This window comes from Galeopterus variegatus, unplaced genomic scaffold, assembly GCF_000696425.1.
Source record: "Galeopterus variegatus unplaced genomic scaffold, G_variegatus-3.0.2 Scaffold948, whole genome shotgun sequence".
Taxonomy (NCBI): Eukaryota; Metazoa; Chordata; class Mammalia; order Dermoptera; family Cynocephalidae; genus Galeopterus; species Galeopterus variegatus.
In genome coordinates, this window is record NW_007727059.1 from 56,219 (window position 1) to 79,581 (window position 23,363).

At 40.1% G+C, this 23,363-nt stretch overlaps 1 protein-coding gene across 1 annotated transcript in view; it reads left to right on the forward strand.

The window, feature by feature from the left end:
• Positions 1-23,363, forward strand: part of IFT88 (intraflagellar transport 88) — a gene marked incomplete at its 5' end in the record, with an annotated part of 115,937 nt that overhangs the window by 32,031 nt on the left and 60,543 nt on the right. Inside the window, 2 exons of the mRNA XM_008573663.1 lie at positions 16,286-16,385; positions 21,096-21,182. Coding sequence (XP_008571885.1) covers positions 16,286-16,385; positions 21,096-21,182 — 187 coding nt within the window. The remainder of the gene's footprint in view (positions 1-16,285; positions 16,386-21,095; positions 21,183-23,363) is intronic.

Below are 23,363 nucleotides of genomic sequence, written 5' to 3' on the forward strand. Positions count from 1 at the left end.
GAAACAGACGCAAATCTCCCAAACTCATTCTATGAAGCAAACATCATCCTGATACCAAAACCAGGTAAAGATATAACCAAAAAAGAAAACTACAGGCTGATATCCTTGATGAATATAGATGCAAAAGCCCTCCCTAAAATACTAGCAAACAGAATACAGATTGACAGTGGATTATCATAAACTTATCCAAGTGGTGATTCCTATTACAGTTACTGTAGTAGACATGGTTTCATTGCTTGAACAAATTAACATGTCTCTGGGTACCTGGTATGCAGCTATTGATCTGGCAAATGCCTTTTTCTCCATCCCTGTCCATAAAGCCTACGAGAAGCAGTTTGCTCTCAGCTGGCAAGGCCAGCAATACACCTTCACTGTACTACCTCAGGGGTATATCAACTCTTCAGCTGTATGTTACAGTTTAGTCCACAGAGATATTGATTGCCTTTCCTTACATTACATTGGTCCACTGCATTGATAACATTATGCTGATTGGACCTAGTGAGCATGAAGTAGCAACTACTCTGGACTTATTGGTAAGACATTGCATGTCAGAGGGTGGGAAATAAATCTGACTAACATCCAGGGGCCTCCTAACTTGGTTACATTTCTAGGAGTTCAATGGCATGGGGCATGTCAAGATATACCGTCTAAGGTGAAGGATAAGTTGTTGCATCTGGCCCCTACTACAACCAAGAAAGAGGCACATGCCTAGTGGGACTATTTGGGTTTTCGAGGCAACTTACTCCTCATTTGGGTGTGTTACTCTGGCCCATACACTGAGTGACCCAACAGGCTGCTAGTTTTGAGTGAGGCTTGGATCAGGAGAAGTCTCTGCAACAGGTCCAGGCTGCTGTGCAAGCTGATCTGCCCCTGGGGCCATATGATCCGGCAGACCCAATGGTCTTTGAGGTGTCAGTGGCAGATAGGGATTCTGTTTGGAGCCTTTGACAAGCCACATAGGTGAATCACAGTGAGACCTGTAGGATTTTAGAGCAAAGCCCTGCCATCATCCACAGATAACTACTCTCCTTTTGAGAAATAGTTCTTGGCCTGCTACTGGGCCTTAGTAGAAACTGAATGCTTGACTATGATCCACCAAGTTACTGTGCAACCTGAGCTGTCCATTATGAACTGGGTGTTATCTGACCCAGTAAGCCATAAGGTTGAGTGTGCACGGCAGCATTCCATCATCAAATGGAAATGGTATATATGTGATCAGGTCCAAGCAGGTCCTGAAGGCACAAGTGAGTTACATGAAGAAGTGGCCCAAATGCCCATGGTTCCTGCTTCTGCTGCACTGCCTTCTCTCCCCCACCCTGCACCTATAGCCTCATGGAGAGTTCCCTAAGATCAGTTGACAGAGGAAGAGAATAGTAGGACTTTGTTTACAGATGGCTCTGCAAAATATACAGGCACCACCTGAAAGTGGACATCTGCGGCATTACAGCCTCTTTTGGGGACATCCCTGAAAGACGGTGGTGAAGAGAAATCTTCTCAATGGGGCAGTACACCTGGTTGTGCACTTTGCTTGGAAGAAGAAATGGCCAAATGTGCAATTATATACCAATTCATGAGCTGTAGCCAATGGTTTGGCCAGATGGCCAAGGACTCAGAAGGAACATGATTGGAAAATTGATGAGAAGGAAATTTGGGGAAGAGGTATGTGGATAGACTTCTCTGAGTTGGTAAAGGATGTAAAGATATTTATTTCCCATGTGAATGCCCATCAAGTGGTGACCTCAGCAGAGGAGGATTTTAATAATCAGGTGAATAGAATGGCCTATTCTGTGGCTACTAGTCAGCCTCTATCTCCAGCCACCCCTGTCATCACCCAGTGGGCTCATGAGCAAAGTGGCCATGGTTGCAGGGATGGAGGTTGTGCATGGGCTCAGCATCATGGACTACCACTCACCAAGGCCAACCTGACTATGGCAACCACTGAGTGCCCAATCTTCCAGCAGTAGAGACCAACACCAAGCCCCCAATATGGCACCATTCCCTGGGGTGATCAGTCAGCTACCTGTTGGCAGGTTGATTATATTGGAGCACTTCCATCATGGAAGGGGCTGAATCTTGTCCTTAAGGGAATAGACAGTTGCTCTGGACATGGATTTGCTTTTCCAGCATGAAATGTTTCTGCCAAAACTACCATCCGTGGACTCACGGAATGCCTTATACACCATCATGGCATTCCACACAGCATTGCTTCTGACCAAGGAACTCACTTCACAGCCAAGAACTGTGGCAATGGGCTCATGCTCATGGAATGTACTGGTCTTACCATGTTTCTCGTCATCCTGAAGCAGCCAGTATGATAGAATAGTGGAATGGCCTTTTGAAGTTGCAGTTTACAGTACCAGCTCAATGATAATACCCTGCAGGGCTGGGGAAGGTTCTCCATAAGACTGTATATGCTCTAAATCAGTGCCCAATATATTGTACTGTTTCTCCCATAGCCAGGATTCATAGGTCTGCCGGGGACCAGCCCCAGCACAGAGATTGTAAAGGTCCCCACTGGTAAGGGATCCCCCAAAAGGGAGGAAGGGCAGCGTCGGCGATGGAGCGGACAGCTAACACACAGACTCAAAGGATCTGCTGAATGCTGGGACAACAAACACACAGACTCAAGGGATCTGCTGAATGCTGACAATTTATTGAAGCAAGCATCAGACTTTTATACTTTTCTTTCTTATTTAATAATCAATGAACAATATCATAATATCTCTTTGTAAGTGACATATGTTCTAAGAAAAATAGCATTACAGTTTATTCCCAGAAAAGACAATTACAATGTCCTTTCCTTTGAGCAAGAACGTTACAACCCACTGGTCCCATATAATCATCACTTTTCATCACTTGCAATCATTACCAAAACTACATCCATGGTACAATAGACTTTCTATGACGTTATTAAAACTTGATTCACACCTACATCTAACTATTCTTTATTCCTAAATAAACACTCTAAAAATTAACTTGCTTACAACTTAACTTCTACTTCTATTGTAAAACAAAAGATTGTACATTAACTCCTTCCAAGCAGCCAGGCCAAACTCTCAGGCACCAGACAAGACGAATGCCTACATAGGTTCGTTGTCCCCTTCTGGGCCCCACTGCCATAAGCCATCTCCTGAAAATCCATAATCATAAGTATCATTAGTATGATTAAATATTTTAGTATAATTTTGAATCCTACTTGCAAGTCTCCCAGAGCGATAGTTATGAGGCAGCAAAGAATAAAATATAATAAAGCATAACAAGCACACAGAGCTCCAGAATATCAGGGTGGAACGCTGGCATCTTCTCCCACGATGAGGCCTTGCCATCATCCCTTCACAATGAGGCCCTGCAAACACTGTGTTTCATTAAACGATCTTTATCAGGCTTTAATCTTATGAGTGGGAGGCGCCCCCGCATAGGTCCAGGAATCAAGGGGTGGAAAATGGAAGTGGCACCACTCACCATTACTCCTAGTGACCCACTAGCAAAATTTTTGCTTCCTGTTTCCACAACTTATGTTCTGCTTGTCTAGAGGGCCTGCTTCCAGAGGGAGGTATGCTTCCATCAGGAGGCACGAAAATGATCCCATTGAGCTGGAAATTAATTAAGGCTACCACCTGGCCACTTTGGGCTCATCATGCTTCTGAGTCAACAGGCTAAGAAAGGAGTTACGGTGTTAACTGGAGTGATTGACCCAGACAGACTATTAAGGGGAAGTTGGACTACTACTTCACAATGGAGGTAAGGAAGATTATGTCTGGAATACAGGAGATGTATTCCATGCCTTGTGATTAAGGTCACTAGAAAACTGTAACAATCAAAACCAGGCAAGACTACGAATGGCCCAGACTCTTCAGGGATGAAGGTTTGGGTCAGTGTGCCATGTAAAGAACCACAACCAGCTGAGATGCTCGTTGAAGGCAAAGGGAATACAGAATAGGTAGTAGAAGAAGGTAGTTTTAAGTACCAGCTTTGATCACATAACCAGTTACAAAAATGAGGGTTGTACTTGTCCTTATTGTGTTAAGAATGTCTCTATGTATATATACTGTACATATATTAAGCAATTGTCTTTGTTTTTATTCCTCTTATTCTTTATCATGTACCGTGGGACTTATTGATTTTATATCAGCATTTAAATAATTGTTAACTTTACATCATAGTGTTTGTGTTTAAGTCATGGGATATCAGGAGAAGGTTAAATATCATCTAAGGACTTTACCTCCTCTTCTGGGAAAAGTATTAACGTGTTTTTGGTTGTACACAGGATAGTGGCATCATGTTAGATGAAATTATGACATTATTTTCCCATTTGAAGATAAGGTATAATTTAAGGAGATAAGTATAGACACCAAGTTGACAAGGGGTGGACTCGTGAAGGTTAATTCTAGGTGTCAATTTAATTAAATAAAGGAATGCTGAGAAACCTGGTAAAGCGATCTTTTTAGGTGTGTCCCTGAAGGTGTTTCCAGAAGAGATTAGAATGAGAGACTGAGTGGACTGGATGAGAAAGATTCACTTTCAATATGGGCAGGAACCATCCAATCCACTGAGGGCCCCAAGAGAATGACAACAACAACAACAAAATGGAGAAAAAATCCTTGCTGGAGCTAGGATTCACTCTTCTCTCCTGTCTGCAGATACCAGAGCTTGAGCCTCTTTAGTTTCGGGGTTCCAGGACTTATACGCAGGACACCATTGGCTTCTCTGGTTTTGAGGCCTTTAGACTTGGACTGAGCCATGTAACCAGTGTCTCCTCTCCCAGGGTGATGGAGACACAAAGGATTACTCAAAGCCCATTTCTCCAGAGCAGTGAGAGGCCCAGAGTGGGTTAATTCCAGGCAAATCCCTCAAGAGAGAAGAATTCCCAGGGAAATAATCCCAAGCGAGGTTTTCTCTCTGTTTTTATTCTCCAGGCAAGAAAGTTACAGAAAAGGAACATAGGTGGTTACAAAAAGAACAATGAGATATTTGTCACGGCAACAATCATTAGGTTTAGCTGTGCCAAGGACAACTGCCTTTATAGGAAGCATTTTTGCTGTGTTACAATTTTTTTTTTTTTTTTTTATCTACCACAGAGACTTTAGTCCTGGGAAAGTTTTCTGCTTTTCTCAAGCTTAGCATTTCTGTGTGCAATTCTAAACAGTTAGGTGATTCCTTAAACTAAAGGGCTTAGGCCTTGCTAAAACTACATTTGCTTTATTAATGTTGGTATCCTCCACAACCAGCATCCAGTTTACATACAGCTTGTTGTGGGACTTCTTTTCACAACTGCATGAGCTAATTCCTCTAATAAATCTCCTCTCACATATTTATAACATGTCCTGTTGATTTTGTCTCTCTGGGGGACCCTGACTAATACAGACATACATAGATTAAATGGAAACCAAAACCAAGCAGGAGTTGCTATACTTGTATAAATTCAGATTGGCTTTAAACCAAGAACTATAAAAAGAGACAAAAAAGGACATCATGTAATGATAAAGGAATCAATGTATCAAGAAGATAAAACCATCTTAAATATATATGCACCCAACATTGGAGCACCCAGATATATAAAGCAAATGTTATTGGATCTGAAGGGAGAAATAGACCCCATACAATAATAGTTGGGGACTTCAACACCCCTCTCTCAGCACTGGCCAGATCATCTAGACCAAAACATTAGCACAGAAATATTGGATTTAAACAGCACTTTAGACTAAATGGACTTGAGAGACATTTACAGAACATTTCATTGAATAGCTGCAGAATACTCATTCTTCTCATCTGAACATGGATCATTCTCCAGGATAAGCTACATATTAAGGCACAAATGAAGTCTCAACAAATTTTAAAAGATTGAATTCACATCAAGTATTTTTCAGACCACAAAGCAATAAAACTAGACATCAATAACAAGCAAAACTTTGGAAACCATACAAACATGAATATTAAACAACATGCTCCTGGACAACCAATGAGTCAAAGAAGAAATAAAGCAGGAAATTAAAAAATTCTTTGGAAGAAATGAAAATACAATCAGAACATACCAAAACCCATAAGATACTGCAAAAGCAGTACTGAGGAAAGATTATTTCCATAAGGGCTTACATCAAAAAAGTTGAAAGATCCCAAATAAACAACCTAACATTACACCTCAAGGAACTGGAAAAGTATGAACAATACAAACTTTGTTTTATATTGAGAGTGAAGGACTATTTATACATATTGCACTCTCTATTAAAGATAGAAGTCTTGGGCCGGCCCGGTGGCGCACTGGATAGTGCGCCGCTTGGGAAGCGTGGCGGCGCTCCCGCCTGAGGGTTCGGATCCCACATACAGACCGGTTCCCGCTCACTGGCTGAGCGAGGCGCGGGAGCAGCACCGAGGGTTGCGATCCCGTTGCCGGTCCCCGGTCCGGTACGGGGGCAACACTGAGGGTTGCGATCCGTTGCTGGACACGGAAAAAGACAAAAAAAAAAAACAATAAATAAAGATAGAAGTCTTGACTCAAAGGCTTCTATTCAGTACTCAAGTTACAATTGAAATGTTTCCTTCTCTGTGAAGCATGTCCTTAACCTGTTGGCAAATACAGAATTCTCACTTCTCTGCTCAGATAGCATGTGCATCTCTTTCTGTTGGAACAGCTTTGTTTTCTTTTTCAGTCTGTCTTCTCTGATAGACTCTGAGGGCAAGAATACTGCTCAACAAAAGCATCTAGATTCCTGCCTAGATATATTGACCAACACTCTTGGTGAAATGTTCACTGAACTTGTCCTTTGGGAAAAACATTAAACCCCAGTGTGTGGGGGGAAACATTAACTTGAATAATTATCTGTAGATTCTTTTGGATTATCTATATACATATTTGCACTGTCTGCAAATAATGACAGTTTTTTTCCCTATATTTATGCTGCTTTTTGTCTGTTTTCTTGCTTTATTGCACTGGTTAGGATGTCCAGTTAAGTGCTGAATAGAAGTGGTGATATAGTAGGCATTTTTTGTTTTGTCCTTGATCTCGTGGGTCAGAGCTTGCAACAGTCCACCGTTGAGTTTAGTATTTGCTATAGGATTTTTATAGATATTCCTTATCAAATTTCACAATATTTTTCTTTTCGTGACTGGCTTATTTCACTTAGAATAATGTCCTCAAGGTTCATCCATGGAATAGCGTGTCAGAATTTCCTTCCTATTTAAGGCTGGATGATATTTTATTGTACAAATATATCAAATTTTGCTTATCCATTTATCTGTTGATGGACAGTTGAGTTGCTATTGTGAACATGTATGTACAAATATCTCTTCAAGACCCTGCTTTTAATTGTTTGGGATATATACCCTGAGGTGGAATTGCTTTATGAAATAGTAAGTCTGTTTTTAATTTTTTGAGGAATGCTCATGTTGTTTTCCACAGTAGCTGTACCATTTTATCTTCTCACCAACAGTACACAAATGTTCCAATTACTCCATAGCCTTCCCAACAATTATTTTCTGTTTTTTGATAGTAGCCATCTTAATGGGCATGAGGTAGTATCTCATTCCAGTTTTGAAATACATTTCCCTAATGATTTCCCTATATTTTAGTGGTGTTGGGCATCTCCTGATGTGCTTATTAACCATCTGGTACATCTTCTTTGGAGATATATCTCTTCAAGCCATTTATCATTTTTGAATTGGCTTGTTTGTTTTTTGTTGTTGAGTTTTAGGAGTTCTCTATATATTCTGAATATTAATCCCTTATCAGATATGTGATTTGCAAATATTTTCTCCCATTCTGTGGATTGCCTTTTCATTATATTGATAGTTCTTTGATGCACAACCTTTAAAATTTTTCATGAAGTTCACTTTGTCTATTTTTTTTTGTTGCCTTTGTCTTTGGTGTCATATCCAAAAATCATTTCCAAATCCAAAAAAAAAAAGCATAAAAGCATAAAAAAAGTCATAAAGCATTTGTCCTATGTTTTCTTCTAAAAATTTTATTGTTTTAGGTTTTACAGTTGGGCCTTTGATCCATTTTGAATTAAGTTTTTTTTTTTTTTTTCCTTTTTGTCTTTTTTCATGACTGGCAATGGGATCGCAACCCTCTGTGTCACGCCCACACCGCGCTCAACCAGTGAGTGGACCGGTCTCTATATGGGATCCGAACCCTCGGTGGGAGCACCACCGCACTCCCAAGCGCCACATTCTACCAAGTGCGCCACTGGGCCGGCCCTTGAATTAAGTTTTTTATATGGTGTTAGGTAAAGGTCCAACTTCATTCTTTTGCATGTGGATATTATTTTCCCAGCACCATTTGTTCAAAAGACTTTTCTTTCCCTATTGAATGTTCTTAGTAATCTTGTCAAAAACCATTTGACCATATATTTGAGGGTTTATTTTGGGACTCTCTACTCTATTCCATTGGTCAATATGTCTGTCTTTATGCCAGTACCATACTGTTTTGATTACTGTTGCTTTATAGTAAGTTTTGACATCAGGAAGTTGTTAGTCATTCAGTTTTGCTCTTCTTTTTCAAGATTGTTTTGGCTATTTGGGATCCCTTGAAATTCCATATAAATTTTAAGGTGGATTTTTCTATATTTGCAAAAAAGAAAAAAGAAAAAAAAATGTCATTTGGATTTTGATAGGGATTGCATTGAATCCATAGATTGCTTTGGGTAGTATTGATATCTTAACAGTAGTCTTCTAATCCATGAACATGCAATGTGTTTCCATTTATTTCTTTTCTTTAATTTTTTTTAGCAGTGTTTTGTAGTATTCATTGTACAAGTCTTTCACCTCCTTGGTTATGTTTATTGCCTAAGTTTTTTTTTTTTTTGATGCTGTTGTAAATGGAATTATGTTCCTAATATTATTTTTAGATTGTTCATTGTTAGTGTATAGAAATACAACTGAATTTTGTGTGTTGACTGTATATTGACTGCTGTATTGCTTAATTCCCTAGAAGCTGGGTATTTTCTATTATCTTTTTCTTATTTATAGTTTCATTTCACTGTGATAGAGGATATTCAGTCAATAATTTCGACTCTTGAAATTTGTTGTGGCTCTTGATACATAATACAAATGCATTTAAAAAGAACATGTATTTTGTTACTGTTAGGGGTAATGTCCTCTATAGGTCAGCTCAGGTTTCTTGTTTTGTTCAAATCTTATCTGTATTGGTTTTTGTTTGTTTATTCTTTAACCTGTTGAGAGCGGTGTATTAAAGATTTTTACTGTAGTTATGGATTTCTATATTTCTTCCTCTAGATTTATTAATTTTTGCTTCATATATTTTGAAGCTATATTATTAGATACATACAGATTTTAAATTGGGATATATCCCTGGTGAATTAGCCGCTTTATCATTAAGAAATGTCCTCTATTGAATGGAAATCATCATGTCATAGGGATATCTGCACTCCCATGTTTATCGCAGCTCTATTCACAATAGCCAAGCATTGGAACCAAACTAAATGTCCATCACTGGAAGACTGAATGAAGAAAATATGGTACATTTACACAATGGAATACCACTCTGCCATAAAAAAGAGATGAAATACTGCCATTTGCAGCAACTTAGATAAACTTAGGGAAAATTGTGTTAAATGGAATAAGCCAGGCACAGAAAGAGAAATACCACATGTCCTCACTCATAAGTGGGAGCTAAAAAATAAACAAATAAATGAAAGAAATAATCACAATGATAAGTTGAACTTTCAAGAGGAGGGAACAGAGAATTGAGGTTACAAGAGGTAGGAAGGGGGGATAAGTGAGGAACTGGTAAAGGGCCACAAAAAATAACTATGTTATATAATGTTGAATACACTAGTTATTCTTATTTGAGCATCACACATTGCACACAAATTTTGATATTCAACTCTGTACCACATAGGTATGTACAATCAACTATATTTCAATAAAAAATAAAAGGAATATAAAAGATGTCCTTTATTACTTCTAGTAATGTCTCTTGCCTTAGAGTTTGCTTTGTCTGTTTTCTTTGGATTCACTGTATATTTCTTTTCACTTTACTTATCTTTGAGGCATTTGATTTGTTGACAGTTCTTTTCTTAATGAAACACGCTTTTCCTTCTCTTTCTATGATGCCATCCTCCTCCATTCCTTCTGTCTCTCTGGCTACACTCCTTCGGCTACTCTTCCTCTTCTGGCCACATTGAAGCGTTTGTTCCTCTGCCAGCCTTCTCACTTCTCACTCCTTTCTCTTTACTCCAGATGGCATGGTCCACACCTGTGCCATAATAAGAAATACATATTTAGTCTCTGTCCCTGGTTCCTGGCTCTGTGCTTCTAAGACTTTTGTAACTTTGTGAGTGATAGGAGTATCTTTTGTTATAAAATTTAGTCTTCGTCCCTGACAAAACATTTTAGTTCCTGACTAGTGCTTCTAAGACTTTGGAATCTCCAGAGTGATGAGCATCTTTTTATATGTTAGTAAGATGACTGGTACCTGAAAACCCCAGATAGCTTCAGGATGGGGTTGATTGCCAGAGGAACCAACCATGTGATTAGAGGATTGGAACTTTCATCCCACTCCCCAACCTGATCTCCAGGAAGGGGAGAGGGGCAGGAGACTGAGTCATTTACCAGTGGCCACCGATGGAGTCAGTCATAGCCTATGTAATGGGACTTCCATAAAACCCTCAACCGATGGGCTTCAGAGAGTTTCTGGGTTGGTGAATGTATTCACGTGCCAGGAGAGTGATAAACCCCCAACTCCTCTGGGAGAGAAGCTCCTGTGCTGGGGCCCTTCCACACCTTGCCTTGTATACCTCTTCATCTGGCTGATCATCTGTATCCTTTATAATAGTGCTTGTAATAAAACAGTAATAGTAAATAAAGTCTTTTCCTAAGTTCTGTGAGCCATTATAGAAAATTACCAGTGGTCCTTCACCTGGGGTCTGAGCTAACTCTAGTTAGTTAGCGTCAGAATTGGATTAAATTGTAGGACACTCAGTGTTCTCAGAGATTTGGAGAATTGCTTGGTGTGGGGAAAACCCCCTACATGCTTGGTGTCAGAAGTTTAGTGAATAGAGAAACACTTTTTGTTTTAACACTCATGGCTCTAACTGACCCTTATATGTTGCCAAATGTCATTATTTATTATAGAACTCTGTATTATGTCATAGACCTACCTATCTGACAGTTGAGCTTATTCACTTGAATGTTCTTTATGCACCATAAACAGCATTTTCAATCCTAAGCATATCTTCTCCTGTGCCTGAAACTTATGCTTTGTTTCCTGAAAGAAGTGAGTGGTACTACCAGTTAATCAATTGCCTAACCCAGAAATTGAGACAGTACTTTATACTTCTCTTTGTTCTGCATTTCACCACTTACATCTTTTTTTTTTTTTCCTTTTTTTGTCTTTTTTTACTGACCGGCAACGGGATCGCAACCCTTGGTGTCGCGCCCGCACTGCGCTCAGCCAGCGAGCGGGAACCAGTCTCCACATGGGATCCGAACCCTCGGCGGGAGCGCCGCCGCACTCCCAAGCGGCGCACTCTCCAGTGCGCCACCGGGCCGGCCCTCACCACTTATATCTGATCAGCATCTGCCTCTCATGAGTTCTGGCTTCTTAGTGTCTCACCAAATGACCTCCTGCTGTCTAGGCTACTTACTGTATTAGTTCAAGCTTGCATTCTTTTTCAGCTGCAGTGTGACAGTAGCCTCCTATCTTTTCTTTCTGTCTCGCTCAGCCAGTGAGCGGGAACCGGTCTCCACATGGGATCCGAACCCTCGGCGGGAGCGCCGCCGCACTCCCAAGCGGCGCACTCTCCAGTGCGCCACCGGGCCGGCCCTCACCACTTATATCTGATCAGCATCTGCCTCTCATGAGTTCTGGCTTCTTAGTGTCTCACCAAATGACCTCCTGCTGTCTAGGCTACTTACTGTATTAGTTCAAGCTTGCATTCTTTTTCAGCTGCAGTGTGACAGTAGCCTCCTATCTTTTCTTTCTGTCTCCTGCGTGTTCTCTATCACTGCTATCAAAGTGATTTTTCTAATTCTAGAATTTGTGCCATCACTCACTTGCTTTAAATCCAGTGGCTGCCTGGGATTTTGAGGGTGTGGTGCATATTCCCTAGCTCGCTGTAAAAGGCTGTGCATGTGTGGTTTCTGCCAACTTCTCAGACCTTGTTTCTTTCCACTTGCTCATGAGCATCCTTTTCTTCAGTTGTGAATGAATCCATTTCTGATCTTCCACATCTTTGGATGTTCTTACTGGAATGTACTTCCTTCCCCTTTTTGTCAAATCAGTTCATACTAGTTCTTCAAACTGAGTTCACCTGTCTCTGGAATACCATTCCTGAGTCTGGTTTAGTCTTCACCTCTGCATTGGATTTCTTTACAATAGTTTTGTGCAGACTTGATTTGCTGGTCTGCTTTCCGCATAAGGGCATGAACCATGTCTTGTAGCCCCTGTACCAACACAATGTCTGATACATAGTAGACATTCAGTAAATGTTTGCTGAGAGCCTGGAACCCAAGAAGCTGCATTAGCTGTGTCTCCAGGTTACTTTGCTAGGGTGGGCTGGGGTTCAAGTCCTTCCCACTTCAAGCAGAGGGGCTCTTTAATATATTGGGTTTTCAAAAAAACATTCTGCTTGAAGAAGAGGATCTTCTACTTTAAATTATTTATTATTTATTATTTATTTTTAAATTATTTATTGGTCTAGGCCAATGAACCCATCCTTCAGTAAGAAATATATTTTACATTGTTTATTGAAACAAGTTTCATGACTAATCCTTTCCCTGATTATGTGCAATGCCTCCTGATATATCTGATATGTTCTCTATTCTGTTCTTTTAAGCAACAAGTAAAAGTTGTATATTTATTATGTACAACATGGTGTTTGATATATGTATACACTGTGGAATGGCTACATCAAGCTTTGTGTGTGTGTGTGTGTGTGTGTGTGTGTGCAACCGCAGTAGTGCATTTATTTATTGCTCTTATTGCATTTCTTTTATTGCATTTATTGCATACTTGCTATGTTCCAGGCCCTGAACTAAGCACTTTGCGCGTGTTATTACGCATGGAACACCTCTACAATTCTCTTGAGGCAACAGCAGGAGGCTGGTCTTCCCTAACAGTGCACTCTGTCATGGGAGACACACTGACTTTTACAGTCCAGTCAAATCTCTCCGCCACTTAAAGTCCTTCCGTACGTAGCTGACCACTGGGACGAGAATCCAAACTTTTCACCACAGCTTGTAGGTCTTGTATCATCCTTTCCTGTCTCTCCATCTCATAACACTCCTCTCTTTCTCATTTTGACCCACCCGCATCAGCCTTCTCTTTGTTCTTGAACATGAAGCTTGTTCCTATCTCAGGGCTTCTGCACGTGCTGTTCCATCTGCCTGTAGCAATCTTTCCTTCCATCCCCCCAGGCCAACTCCTACGTGCCATTCATTGTCAGCTCAAATGCTGCTTTCTCAGAGAGGTGTTCCTTGACCCTGCTATCTGAGGGAGCCCCCAATAAATCACTTTCTAGCCCATAACTATATTTCATTCTTTTTGTAGGCCTGTCAACCCAAATGATGTTGTTTGTCTTTCTGCATGCCATCTGTCTTCCCCACTAGCATGGATGTCTCATTTCTCTATGCCTAGCTCCTGGAACATTGCCTGGTGGATGGTGGGTATGCTGAATAAACAAAGAGGACTCAAATGATATAGGAGGCCACACATTTGCCCCAGGCCCCACAAACAAAGACCACCCGAGGGGGAAGAGCCGAGTGTTCAAAAGAGATGCTGGAGAGAATAAAAACCAGTGCCTGGGGGAAGTATTCCAACTGGCTGAACCTTTGCCTAGCTTCTGTGCCCAGATTTTTGGTTTTGTTTTTTTGGTGTCTTTGGCTTCTGAAGCCAGGTTGACCCTTGGACTTGAACACTCAGATTTTGTTTCTGCCTCTGTATAGCTGGGTAGCTGACCCCTTCCACACCTCCAGTTCTAGCTGGGACACACAAGACGTTCTGATTTTTGCTCCACTGGCATGTGATCCTCTTAATCTTTCAATGTGCAAATATTTTTTTCTAATTGTAAAAATAATATCATACCCTGCTCTCAAGGAAGTGTGTGTAACTCCATATCCTATAAGTGTGGGCTGTGCATAGTGACTTCCTTCCAAAGGGTACCATATGGGAAGGGAGGGGAGTGGAGTAACTTTACAGTGGGGAAACAACAGGTAGTACCTCAACCAGGTGGCCAAGGTTAGCATCAACAGGGCCGACTCATCGTTAGAGTCGTGCCCTTGATATAAAGTGGTAAAATGATGATTTACTTCTCTGATCTTCCTCCCCAAACTCATAACCCCAGTCTAATTGTCTCAGTCTGTTTGGGCAGCTGTAACAAAATACCTTAGACTAGGTAATTTATAAACCACAGAAACTTATTGTTCACAGTTCTGGAAGCTGGGAAGTCCAAGGCCAAGGTGGCAGCAGATTCAGTGAGGGCTGAGGAGCACTGGCATTGTGGTTCATAGATGACACCTTCTGTGTGTCCTCACATGATGAAAGGGGTGAACATATTTCCTTCAGCTTCTTTTATAAGGTCACTAATCCCATTCGTGAGGATGGAACCCCCAAAAGGCCCCACCACTCAATACCATCACACTGGGGATTAAGTTTCAACGTATGAATTTTGGGGGTACACAAACATTCATAGCACTAATCATCAGAAAAACATTAGAAAAATCCCAGTTGAGAGACATTCTACAAAATACCTGACCCATATCCCTCAAAACTGTCAAGGTCATCATCAAAAACTGTCATAGCCAAGCGGAGTCCAAGGAGACATGATGACTAAGTGTCACATGGTATTCTGGGTGGAATCCCGGCATGGAAAAATATGCTAGGTAAAAAACAAGGAAATCCGAGCAAAATATAGATTTTAGTTAATTAAAAAAAAAAAATCCCTAAGGATTTCCAGTCCTGATGCTTTTGACTTTGTGGTTGAGCTCCCTGTTTAAGGACTTGTCGTGCTTCTTGTTTGGACTTTCAATCCAGAATCTGTTTCCACGTTTGCTTCCCTCCTTCTTCTGCCATGATCTGACTCTCCCTCCAGCTTCCAATCCGGCAGCAGTTTCAGAGGCTGGGAAGTCCAAAGTCCAGGGAACACATCTGGTGAGGGTCTTCCTTGGTGGTAGCTTTACAGCAATGCTGAGATCTCACATGGCAGAAAATGGCAGAACAGAGAGCTAAATCAAGCTATTTACCAATGCATTTCCTCATATATTTGAGAATACTTACAATCTGTAGTCTCTTGGCAATTTTCAAGTATACAATGTATTGTTATTAACTATAATCACCATGATGTACAATAGGTCTCTTGAACTTATTTGTTCTAACGGAAATTTCATTTCCTTTGACCAACATCTCCCCAGTCCCCCACTCTCCACCTGCTGTATTTTTTAATAGAGTCATAACCCATTAAATTGATTTTAATAACTCAATTTGAAAAATGCTAGTCTTGGCAGTTCAAATTCTTGACAATTTCTACCTGTATGATCTCAGATCGTCCATTTTCCAACAGGCAAAATAAAGATAATCCTATCTTTCAGGGTTGTTGTGACTATTAAATGTGATAATGCTTCTAAAGGAATTAACACAGTGCCTGGTATATAGTAAATGTTCTGTGCTTTGGGAAACAAATCTATAATTGTCTGTACAAGCTGGGACACAAAAAATTAAATGTATTCTACAAGTTCTATAGAATTTTTCTCACCATAGAGCATTTAAGACAAAAAAATATGGAAACAATTTTACCTGTTATAAAGTGAAATTGTTTTAGTAAATTGAAAGATGAGAATGTGGAAAGCAATCCAATTTTTATTTAAAATACCATAAATAATTAGAAGCGACAATAGCCTAATGAGAAATTGGATAAAAAAATTCACGTAGAGCTGAAACTTCAAAAACTTAAAGCCTGTGTCGGAGGAAATTAAGTGCTTAACCTTGCACAGCACTAGGAACACTTTTTTTTTTTTTCCTTTTTGTTTTTTTTACTGACCGGTAACGGGATCGCAACCCTCGGTGTCGCGCCCGTACCGGGGACCGGCAATGGGATTGCAACTCCCGGTGTTGAGCCCGCACCACGCTCAGCCAGTGAGCGGGAACCGGTCTCCACATGGGATCCGAACCCTCGGCGGGAGCGCCGCCGCACTCCCAAGCAAGAATGTGCCACCGGGCCGGCCCCTAGGAACACTTTTTAAAAATCTTTGAAAAATCACTTTTATGAAAAACAACATGTATATATATACTAAAACGAAATCAGCTAATCTTTTTTTTTGCTTTACCTCATAGGTGTGTGGAAGTGGTGAAAGCTTCTCAATATGTAGAGCTAGCCAATGATCTGGAAATAAACAAAGCAATTACATACTTGAGACAAAAGGACTTTAACCAAGTAAGTTTTTAAAAAAATTTTAGATGGAATTTTATATGTGAATTGGTCAAAACAATAAAAACAGGGAAGCTCCTTTCTAGAATAATATTACCTGTGATTATTCTGAAGTTGAGTAACATTTTTATTTCTATTTTAACATAATTTTCATTAATATAGTTTTTTTGTTGCTGTTTTTTTTTCCTTTTTTTGTCTTTTTTCGTGTCCGGCAATGGATCGCAACCCTCAGTGTCGCGCCCGTACCGGACCGGGACCGGCAACGGGATCGCAAACCTCGGTGCTGCGCCCGCACCTCGCTCAGCCAGTGAGCGGGAACCGGTCTGTATGTGGGATCCGAACCCTCGGCGGGAGCGCCACCATGCTCCCAAGCGGCACACTGTAGCAGTGCGCCACCGGGCCGGCCCCATTAATATAGTTTTAAACTTTTATTAATTTTTACTTGTTTGTTCTGTTTCTTAAAATGTAAAACCTTTCTTTGTAAAGCATGGTTGCTAAGTTACCAACCGATACTCTAGCCCAGAGATTAACTTTTCCCTAGAGGTTTTCAAAGTGTTCCTAAAGCACTAAGGTTTTCAGAGTCAGAGATCGTGCCTAGGGAGCAGGGAAGGCCAGGAGCCCCAACAGCAGCAGCGTGATGCTCTTCCATCACTGCCCTCACCAGAGCAGCTTTCCTGTTGTCTGTTTTATATGCTTGGTTTACTCACTGACACTGCATTGGAAACCAAAGGGTCCTGCTGCTTGACACGGTTTGGAACTGTGCGGATCTGTCTGTCACTGGCACTGCTGCTGCCTTTGGTGGAAGGGAGCGGGCCCTTCCCCTGCAGCAGTCTCTCAGATGGGACAGAGCTAAGACAAGACCACAAGGCTTAGATGGCTTTAAGAAAAAGGGGATAATGAAGAAAGTAAACAGAGTGAAACTTTTTATCTTAGTTTGTAAAACCAATTCGTGTCTGTGTGCCAGGAACTAGAAAGCTCAGTTGCTCCAGCTTCCACCCATAGAGGAAGGGCTAGGGAAAGCTACCTCATCCTTCCCACAGCCTGTCCCAAGCCTGTGCTTTCAGTTTTTCGTCCTATTTAAGGACCTTTCTCTTGTATGGGAGACAACAAAAAGGACTAACCCCTTTCCAGAAGAGGAGGGAGAACATCTTCTACGCGGAGAATGTGAGAGTAGAATAAAGCAGCCCCCAGCACTCGCGTGATAATTAGATGGTTAGTACAACGCCGTGCCATGGGGTGGTTCTGTTGCGGATGTTAATTTACTACACTTAATGTTTTAGCATTTACAAAGCACTAAAAAGATTTCAAAGTATCCTTACGTCTGTTCTGTCATTTCATCATCGCACCCATGGTCATTAAAAATGCCACTGATAACTCTCTAAGGCTGTTGTGATGATCTTTCAGTGGAAGTGAAGTAAGACAAATTGGTCTTTATTATCTTGCTGAAGTGAGCTAAGAACCAAAAAAAAAAAAAAAAAATCTTGTTTGTGAGATGAACTGTCATAGATGACAAAATGGAGTAAACCATGTTTGCCAGTTTTTCTTGACATTTTATTTTTAAAGGGTCTTTTTAGAAAGAGTTAACAATGCATTGCCATAGTTCATGTGTTAAAACTGCATCCATTAAAGAATAAACACTCTAATTGTTTCATATTAAAATTCATGTAACCCAGATCTGCTGTCTGTTGCTTTCTTAGGTAATGTCATTCAACATATCTTTTGTTCCATTTGCATTTTCAAGTTTTTAATATCAGTTAGTTTACCGATAATTTTAAAATGCCATTTCTGCTTTCTTTTCAACACTGCTGCTTTCACTTTGTATTTCTTTTGTTTGCATATTGTAAGTATGACGAGGTGGGTATAATACAACCTTAGTTTGAAAGGAACACTATTAGATTGAAAAGAATTGGGTTGACATATTTCATAATGATCATTTAAGTAAGACTATTTACAATTCAAAGTAAAAAGAAAAATTTATGCCTTCTTCTATAAGGATATAACTCTAGAGTTAGCTCTAAATACTTTTTTTTAAGAAAAGATACTGAAATTGTAGAGTATTTAGGTCTTTGTGATAGTGGTGGTGTTTGTAGCCATTTTTGTAGTAGAGAAAAAACTCTGCCAAAAAGCCAAAGGTGAATAGAATGAAGTAGTTGTTCTGGAGGCCGGTGATGGTGCAGGGACAGACTCAGTGGGGTGTCACGGCCAGGAGCTAGGTGGCACCAGCCGGCAGGGAAGACCAGGACGGAAGTAGATCTAGTTTCCTAACTGCTTTTCGGGGGAAAAAACAATGTTTATTTTCATTATTTGTTTTGCCCTTTACAATTAAATTTAATTTTGACCTTAAATACACCTTAATCATTTTTATTTCTAAATAAATTATAATATTTTTTAAATATTAAAAGTCATAAATTATAACTTTTAAAAACAGAAATGTTGGCTGTATACTCATGCACATGTAAAGAACAACTATGAAAATAACCTATTTTGAAAACAAAAATCTGAGCCAGAAAATACCTGAGAGTGTTCCTTTTATTAGAATAATTTTATAGCCTTTGTAGAATTGTTCATAGTTTAGAAACTTAAAATACGATATATGTTTACCATCAAATGTTTTTAAGTGGATGTTTTAAGTTCTAAATAGCTTTGTTAATTCTCTTATGTAATAGCTTTGGATTACCTTGCTTTTTATGTATTATTTGGATTTGTAGTAACCATTTTGGGAGAAAATAGATTTGGTGTTAAATGTAGCCTTAAAGTATTGTTATTAATGAGCTACAAAGTAGTAAATTTCAAAATTTTAAAATTCAACACATTTCCTTGAATATAATTTGAATGGCTACTTCTAAAAGCAGGAATAAACCACTCTAGCATTTCTTTTTAAAAGTATTATTGTTGCTTGTTTTCTTTTTGTATTCTGTTTTATGTATGTTGTATATGTTACAGAACAGCTTTTTTTCCCTCTACACTTTACCGCAGAGAGTTTAATGGATATGTATGAATTATAACTATTCAAGTGCCTTATGTTTTGAAGCAACACATACATTTATTGTGACATAATCTAAAAGTAAAGATTAAAACATCTCAATTCTTATTCAAAGTGAAACGCAGCTTATAAAACTTAGAGATTCAAAACAGCACTGGCTTTTATGTTAATAGCTGTGGAGGTTTTGTAAAGAATTGATGATGGGATGGGGAGAGAGGAAAAAGAAGATTCAATGAGATCATTTCTATAGGATGAGTGATATTAGCCACAATAATTTTCGAGGTAAGTTTTACAAATTCCTTGATAGTTTTATAAAATCCTTCCAAGAAAGTAAGAAAAAGAATCTTAAAAGTGGGGATATGATGTTTGGGCTTTTCTTTTCCAGTGTTTACTTTGTGGAATTATAAATTACTAGCCTAGAAACTTTCAGTGCTTTTCTTTAAAGTCATCAAAAGCCCTTTAAAAGAATATGAATTTACTCATTGTAACTAAGGTATATAGAATCTAGTATTTAAAAGTCCTTCTGACCATCAAAAAAATTGAATCAACATGCTTACTGGTAATTCATTCGAGGTGCCTTATTTGAGGTCAGACATTGAATATCACACATCTCAGAATTCGGCAGGTATTTGCAATGGCTGTAGCTGACAACCATCGTAAAAGTTAAGGCAAAGTTTTTGCTTGGACACAACAACTCCACAGGAGCAGGAGTCACCAAGAGGTTGAGTATTTTTTATTCAGTAAGCGTATTTTAAAAGAAGGGAGGAAGGAGAACCCATTGCCTTTCTCTACCTTTTTTTCCTTCCTGATATTCTGCAATAATTTCTAAGTTGAGTTCCATGACCATGCAAAGTGTCTGACCATTTTACATATCTTATTTGGTTAGGATTATCTCAGACCTGCTAGGTGGTTTAAAAATGTACTTTAATTTCCCATGACTTGAAAATGTAATCAGATCATTTTTTGTAGTAATACTCCTAGAATTATTTTCTGTTATTGGTTTTGGAGAATTGTCTTTCTTCCCCTTCTGGAACTCTGGTTACATTTATTTTAGAATCGTTCACTGTGTTCCCCATATGTCTCTTATATTTTTTTCTAAGAACCTTTTTTTAGCCTTTTCTTTGTGCCTTATTTAGTCTGAATGTTTTCTGAGATCTTAGCCTTCAAGTCCTGGTTGCCTTAGTAGCTCTCCAGGGCCTCCAAAAAATATTTTTAGTATTTTACATAACTTTCCTAGCTTTCTGGAGGAAAATGGCCTTCTATGAAAGGGTCTGTTATAGCCATAAGTAGAAATCCCAGAATTATTTTGTAAAGAATAAAGTTGATCATGTCTCTTAGGTAAAATCTTTCAAGCCTTCACCCCTTCCTCCATTATACAGGATAAACACTAAACTGCTTCACATGACTCACAAGGCTCAATATTTACTACTGACCTTTCTTCCAGTCACCAGTCCTCTCTTCAGCTGTATTTAATCTGCTGTTAAACCCATCTATGTGTTTTTAATTTCAGGTACTGTATTTTTAGTTCCAGAATGTGCATTTTATTCTTTTTCATAAATTCTAGTTCTTAAATGAAATTCTCATCTCGTCATCTGTTTTCTTTGACATATTAATCCACTCCTCTTGTGCCCTTCCCATGTCTTACCTTCCAGACACACTCATCTTTTCCACAATCGTAAGGTCAAGTGTTGCCATATTATAATGTCAGTAACTTTCAGATGTCCCATTTCTAGGCTGTAGAGACCTTAAAAATGTTTGAAAAGAAGGACAGTAGAGTGAAAAGTGCAGCTGCAACCAACCTCTCATTCCTGTATTATTTGGTAAGTTTTGTTTTTTACAACTAAGAGTTGATCTTGTATTTTTATATTACTGAATTTCTGCCTCTGGATCATGGGTAAGGAGAGGCCCCAGGAAGACTGGTAGAGAATGTAAAAGGAATGGGGCATAGAGTATCTGATCATGAAAGGTGAGCAGGGCCGGGCCAGAGTTTGCAGACATGAGAGAGAAGACCATCCCTGAAGGAGAAGGGAGGGGGAAAAACTGTGGCGGCAGGCGCCCATCACAGAATCGTGGAGTGCGCAGCTGGGAGATGAACTAGAGATGTATTAGTAATAAAGAAAGTGGCGTCTTAGGTTAAATGACCCATATAATGTTACAAAGTATCATCTATAGTAAGCATTCACTGAGCATCTACTGGATGCCAATCACTGGTGTTGGGAAAATAGAATGGTTTGGTCAGGGCCCTCGCCTTGGCTCTAGTTGGGTCTGGTTCAGCATTCTTTGTAAGCAAATTGTATATATGTGTGTGTGTGTGTGTGTGTGCGCGCGCGCGCACACGCAGAGTTAGTGCACATGCATGCCAATGTATCTTTTTAGTTTTGTTGCTATTCTTGTGTTCTTGAGAGAGAGAGAGAGAGAGAGAGAGTAGAGAGAGAAGAGAGGAGGTTTAGTGGAGCAGGCGGGCAGGCGTCTGCCTCTCGTGTCCACCTGGCATGGCCATGCTTTCCAACCTATGGCTTCAAGGACCTTTTGGCCAGTTACCTAGCTGATAGACCTGCATGAAGGGGTCTGGTGACCCAGCCTGGCGTGTGTGGGGTCTAGTGACCCAGCCTGGCATATGAAGGGTTTGTGACCCAGTCTGGACATTAGCCTTAGCCCTAGCTTAACAGTTGGCCCAGTCAGCAGGATTACTGGCAGGTAAAAGAGCCCGACAACTAGTGTGGTCACCTAGCTTTACAATTGGTGTCACAAACAGGATAAGTGGCTCTACAGTTGGCACTGTGAGCAGGATTCCAGACATTAGCCACAGTGTGACAACTGGAAATACCAAAGGTCTAAAAGCTCCCTTAAAGTGAGATTTCTTGATTTGGTTCAAAGGTTCAAAGTAGAGAACAATAAATTAATGTAAGTAGTAAGTGCTTCAGAAATTCAGAGAAAGCAAATAACATTTTAATTTGGGGCTTTCAGGAAAAATTTCATAGAGAAGTTGGATCTTGAAGGTCAGAATATAGACAAGAGAGAAAGGGGTATTTGCAGGAGACTAATAGAACAAACAACAGCACAGAAGCAAGAAAGTGCTGGGAGGAGAGGTGTACATAAGAGTCATTGTGTTTATTAAACTAAATTTCCAGTCCCTCCTCGCGCTCTGATTTCTGTACCATTGAGACTCACTGCTGAGCCGAACTGCTGTTACTAGTGCAAAGGTATTATATCCCTCGTGTGTTAAGATGAAGAAAGAGTTGAAAACCCTGGTTGAAAAATGACTCCAAGTGTTCCAAATATACTGGCGGGAGAGTGGTGCCATTTGCATGTCCAGAGGAGGGTGCTGATTAGGGGAAAAGATGCTGAGTTTGCTTTTAAATATATTTAAAAATTTTTGTAGTGATGGTGATACATCGAAATGAAAATGTCCTGGAGGCAGGTGGAACTGACCTCAGAAAGGAAATTGGGGTTGGAGATGAAATTTGATGATCATTTCTGCAGAGGTTAAAGCTTTGATAATAGATCTTCTCTCCAAGGGTGAAAGCATAGCACAGAACTGAGGACTGACTTTGGAATATACACACACCAGGGAGGAAAGAGTAAGAATCAGATCAAGAAGACAGGAGAACCACCAAGGCAGTATGATGTCTTTGAAGTCAAGGAAGGCACGCAGAGCAGGAGTATTGAAACCAGAGGGGCAGTACAAGAGAGCGAAGGCTCGTAAAAGGCCCTGACGCTGGTGACGCAGCCAAGTCTGAGATGGAGATTCACCTGCTACGTAGGGTGGAACTTTTCAAGTCAGCACCTCTCTCAGAGCTTCTCCAGGAGATCCTGGGGGGCAAAGGAGAGAAGATTGAGCAGAGGGAGAGGTTGGGCTGTGATGCAGTCACCACCACAAGGCCTGAGCCAGCACTGCAGATGCTCTGCAGCTGGGGTGGCCCCTCAGCACTGTGCCCTGTTAGGATGAGAGAGTAGGACCTTTGTACTCTTTCATCAGCCAGTCATTGGATGTAGCCTGC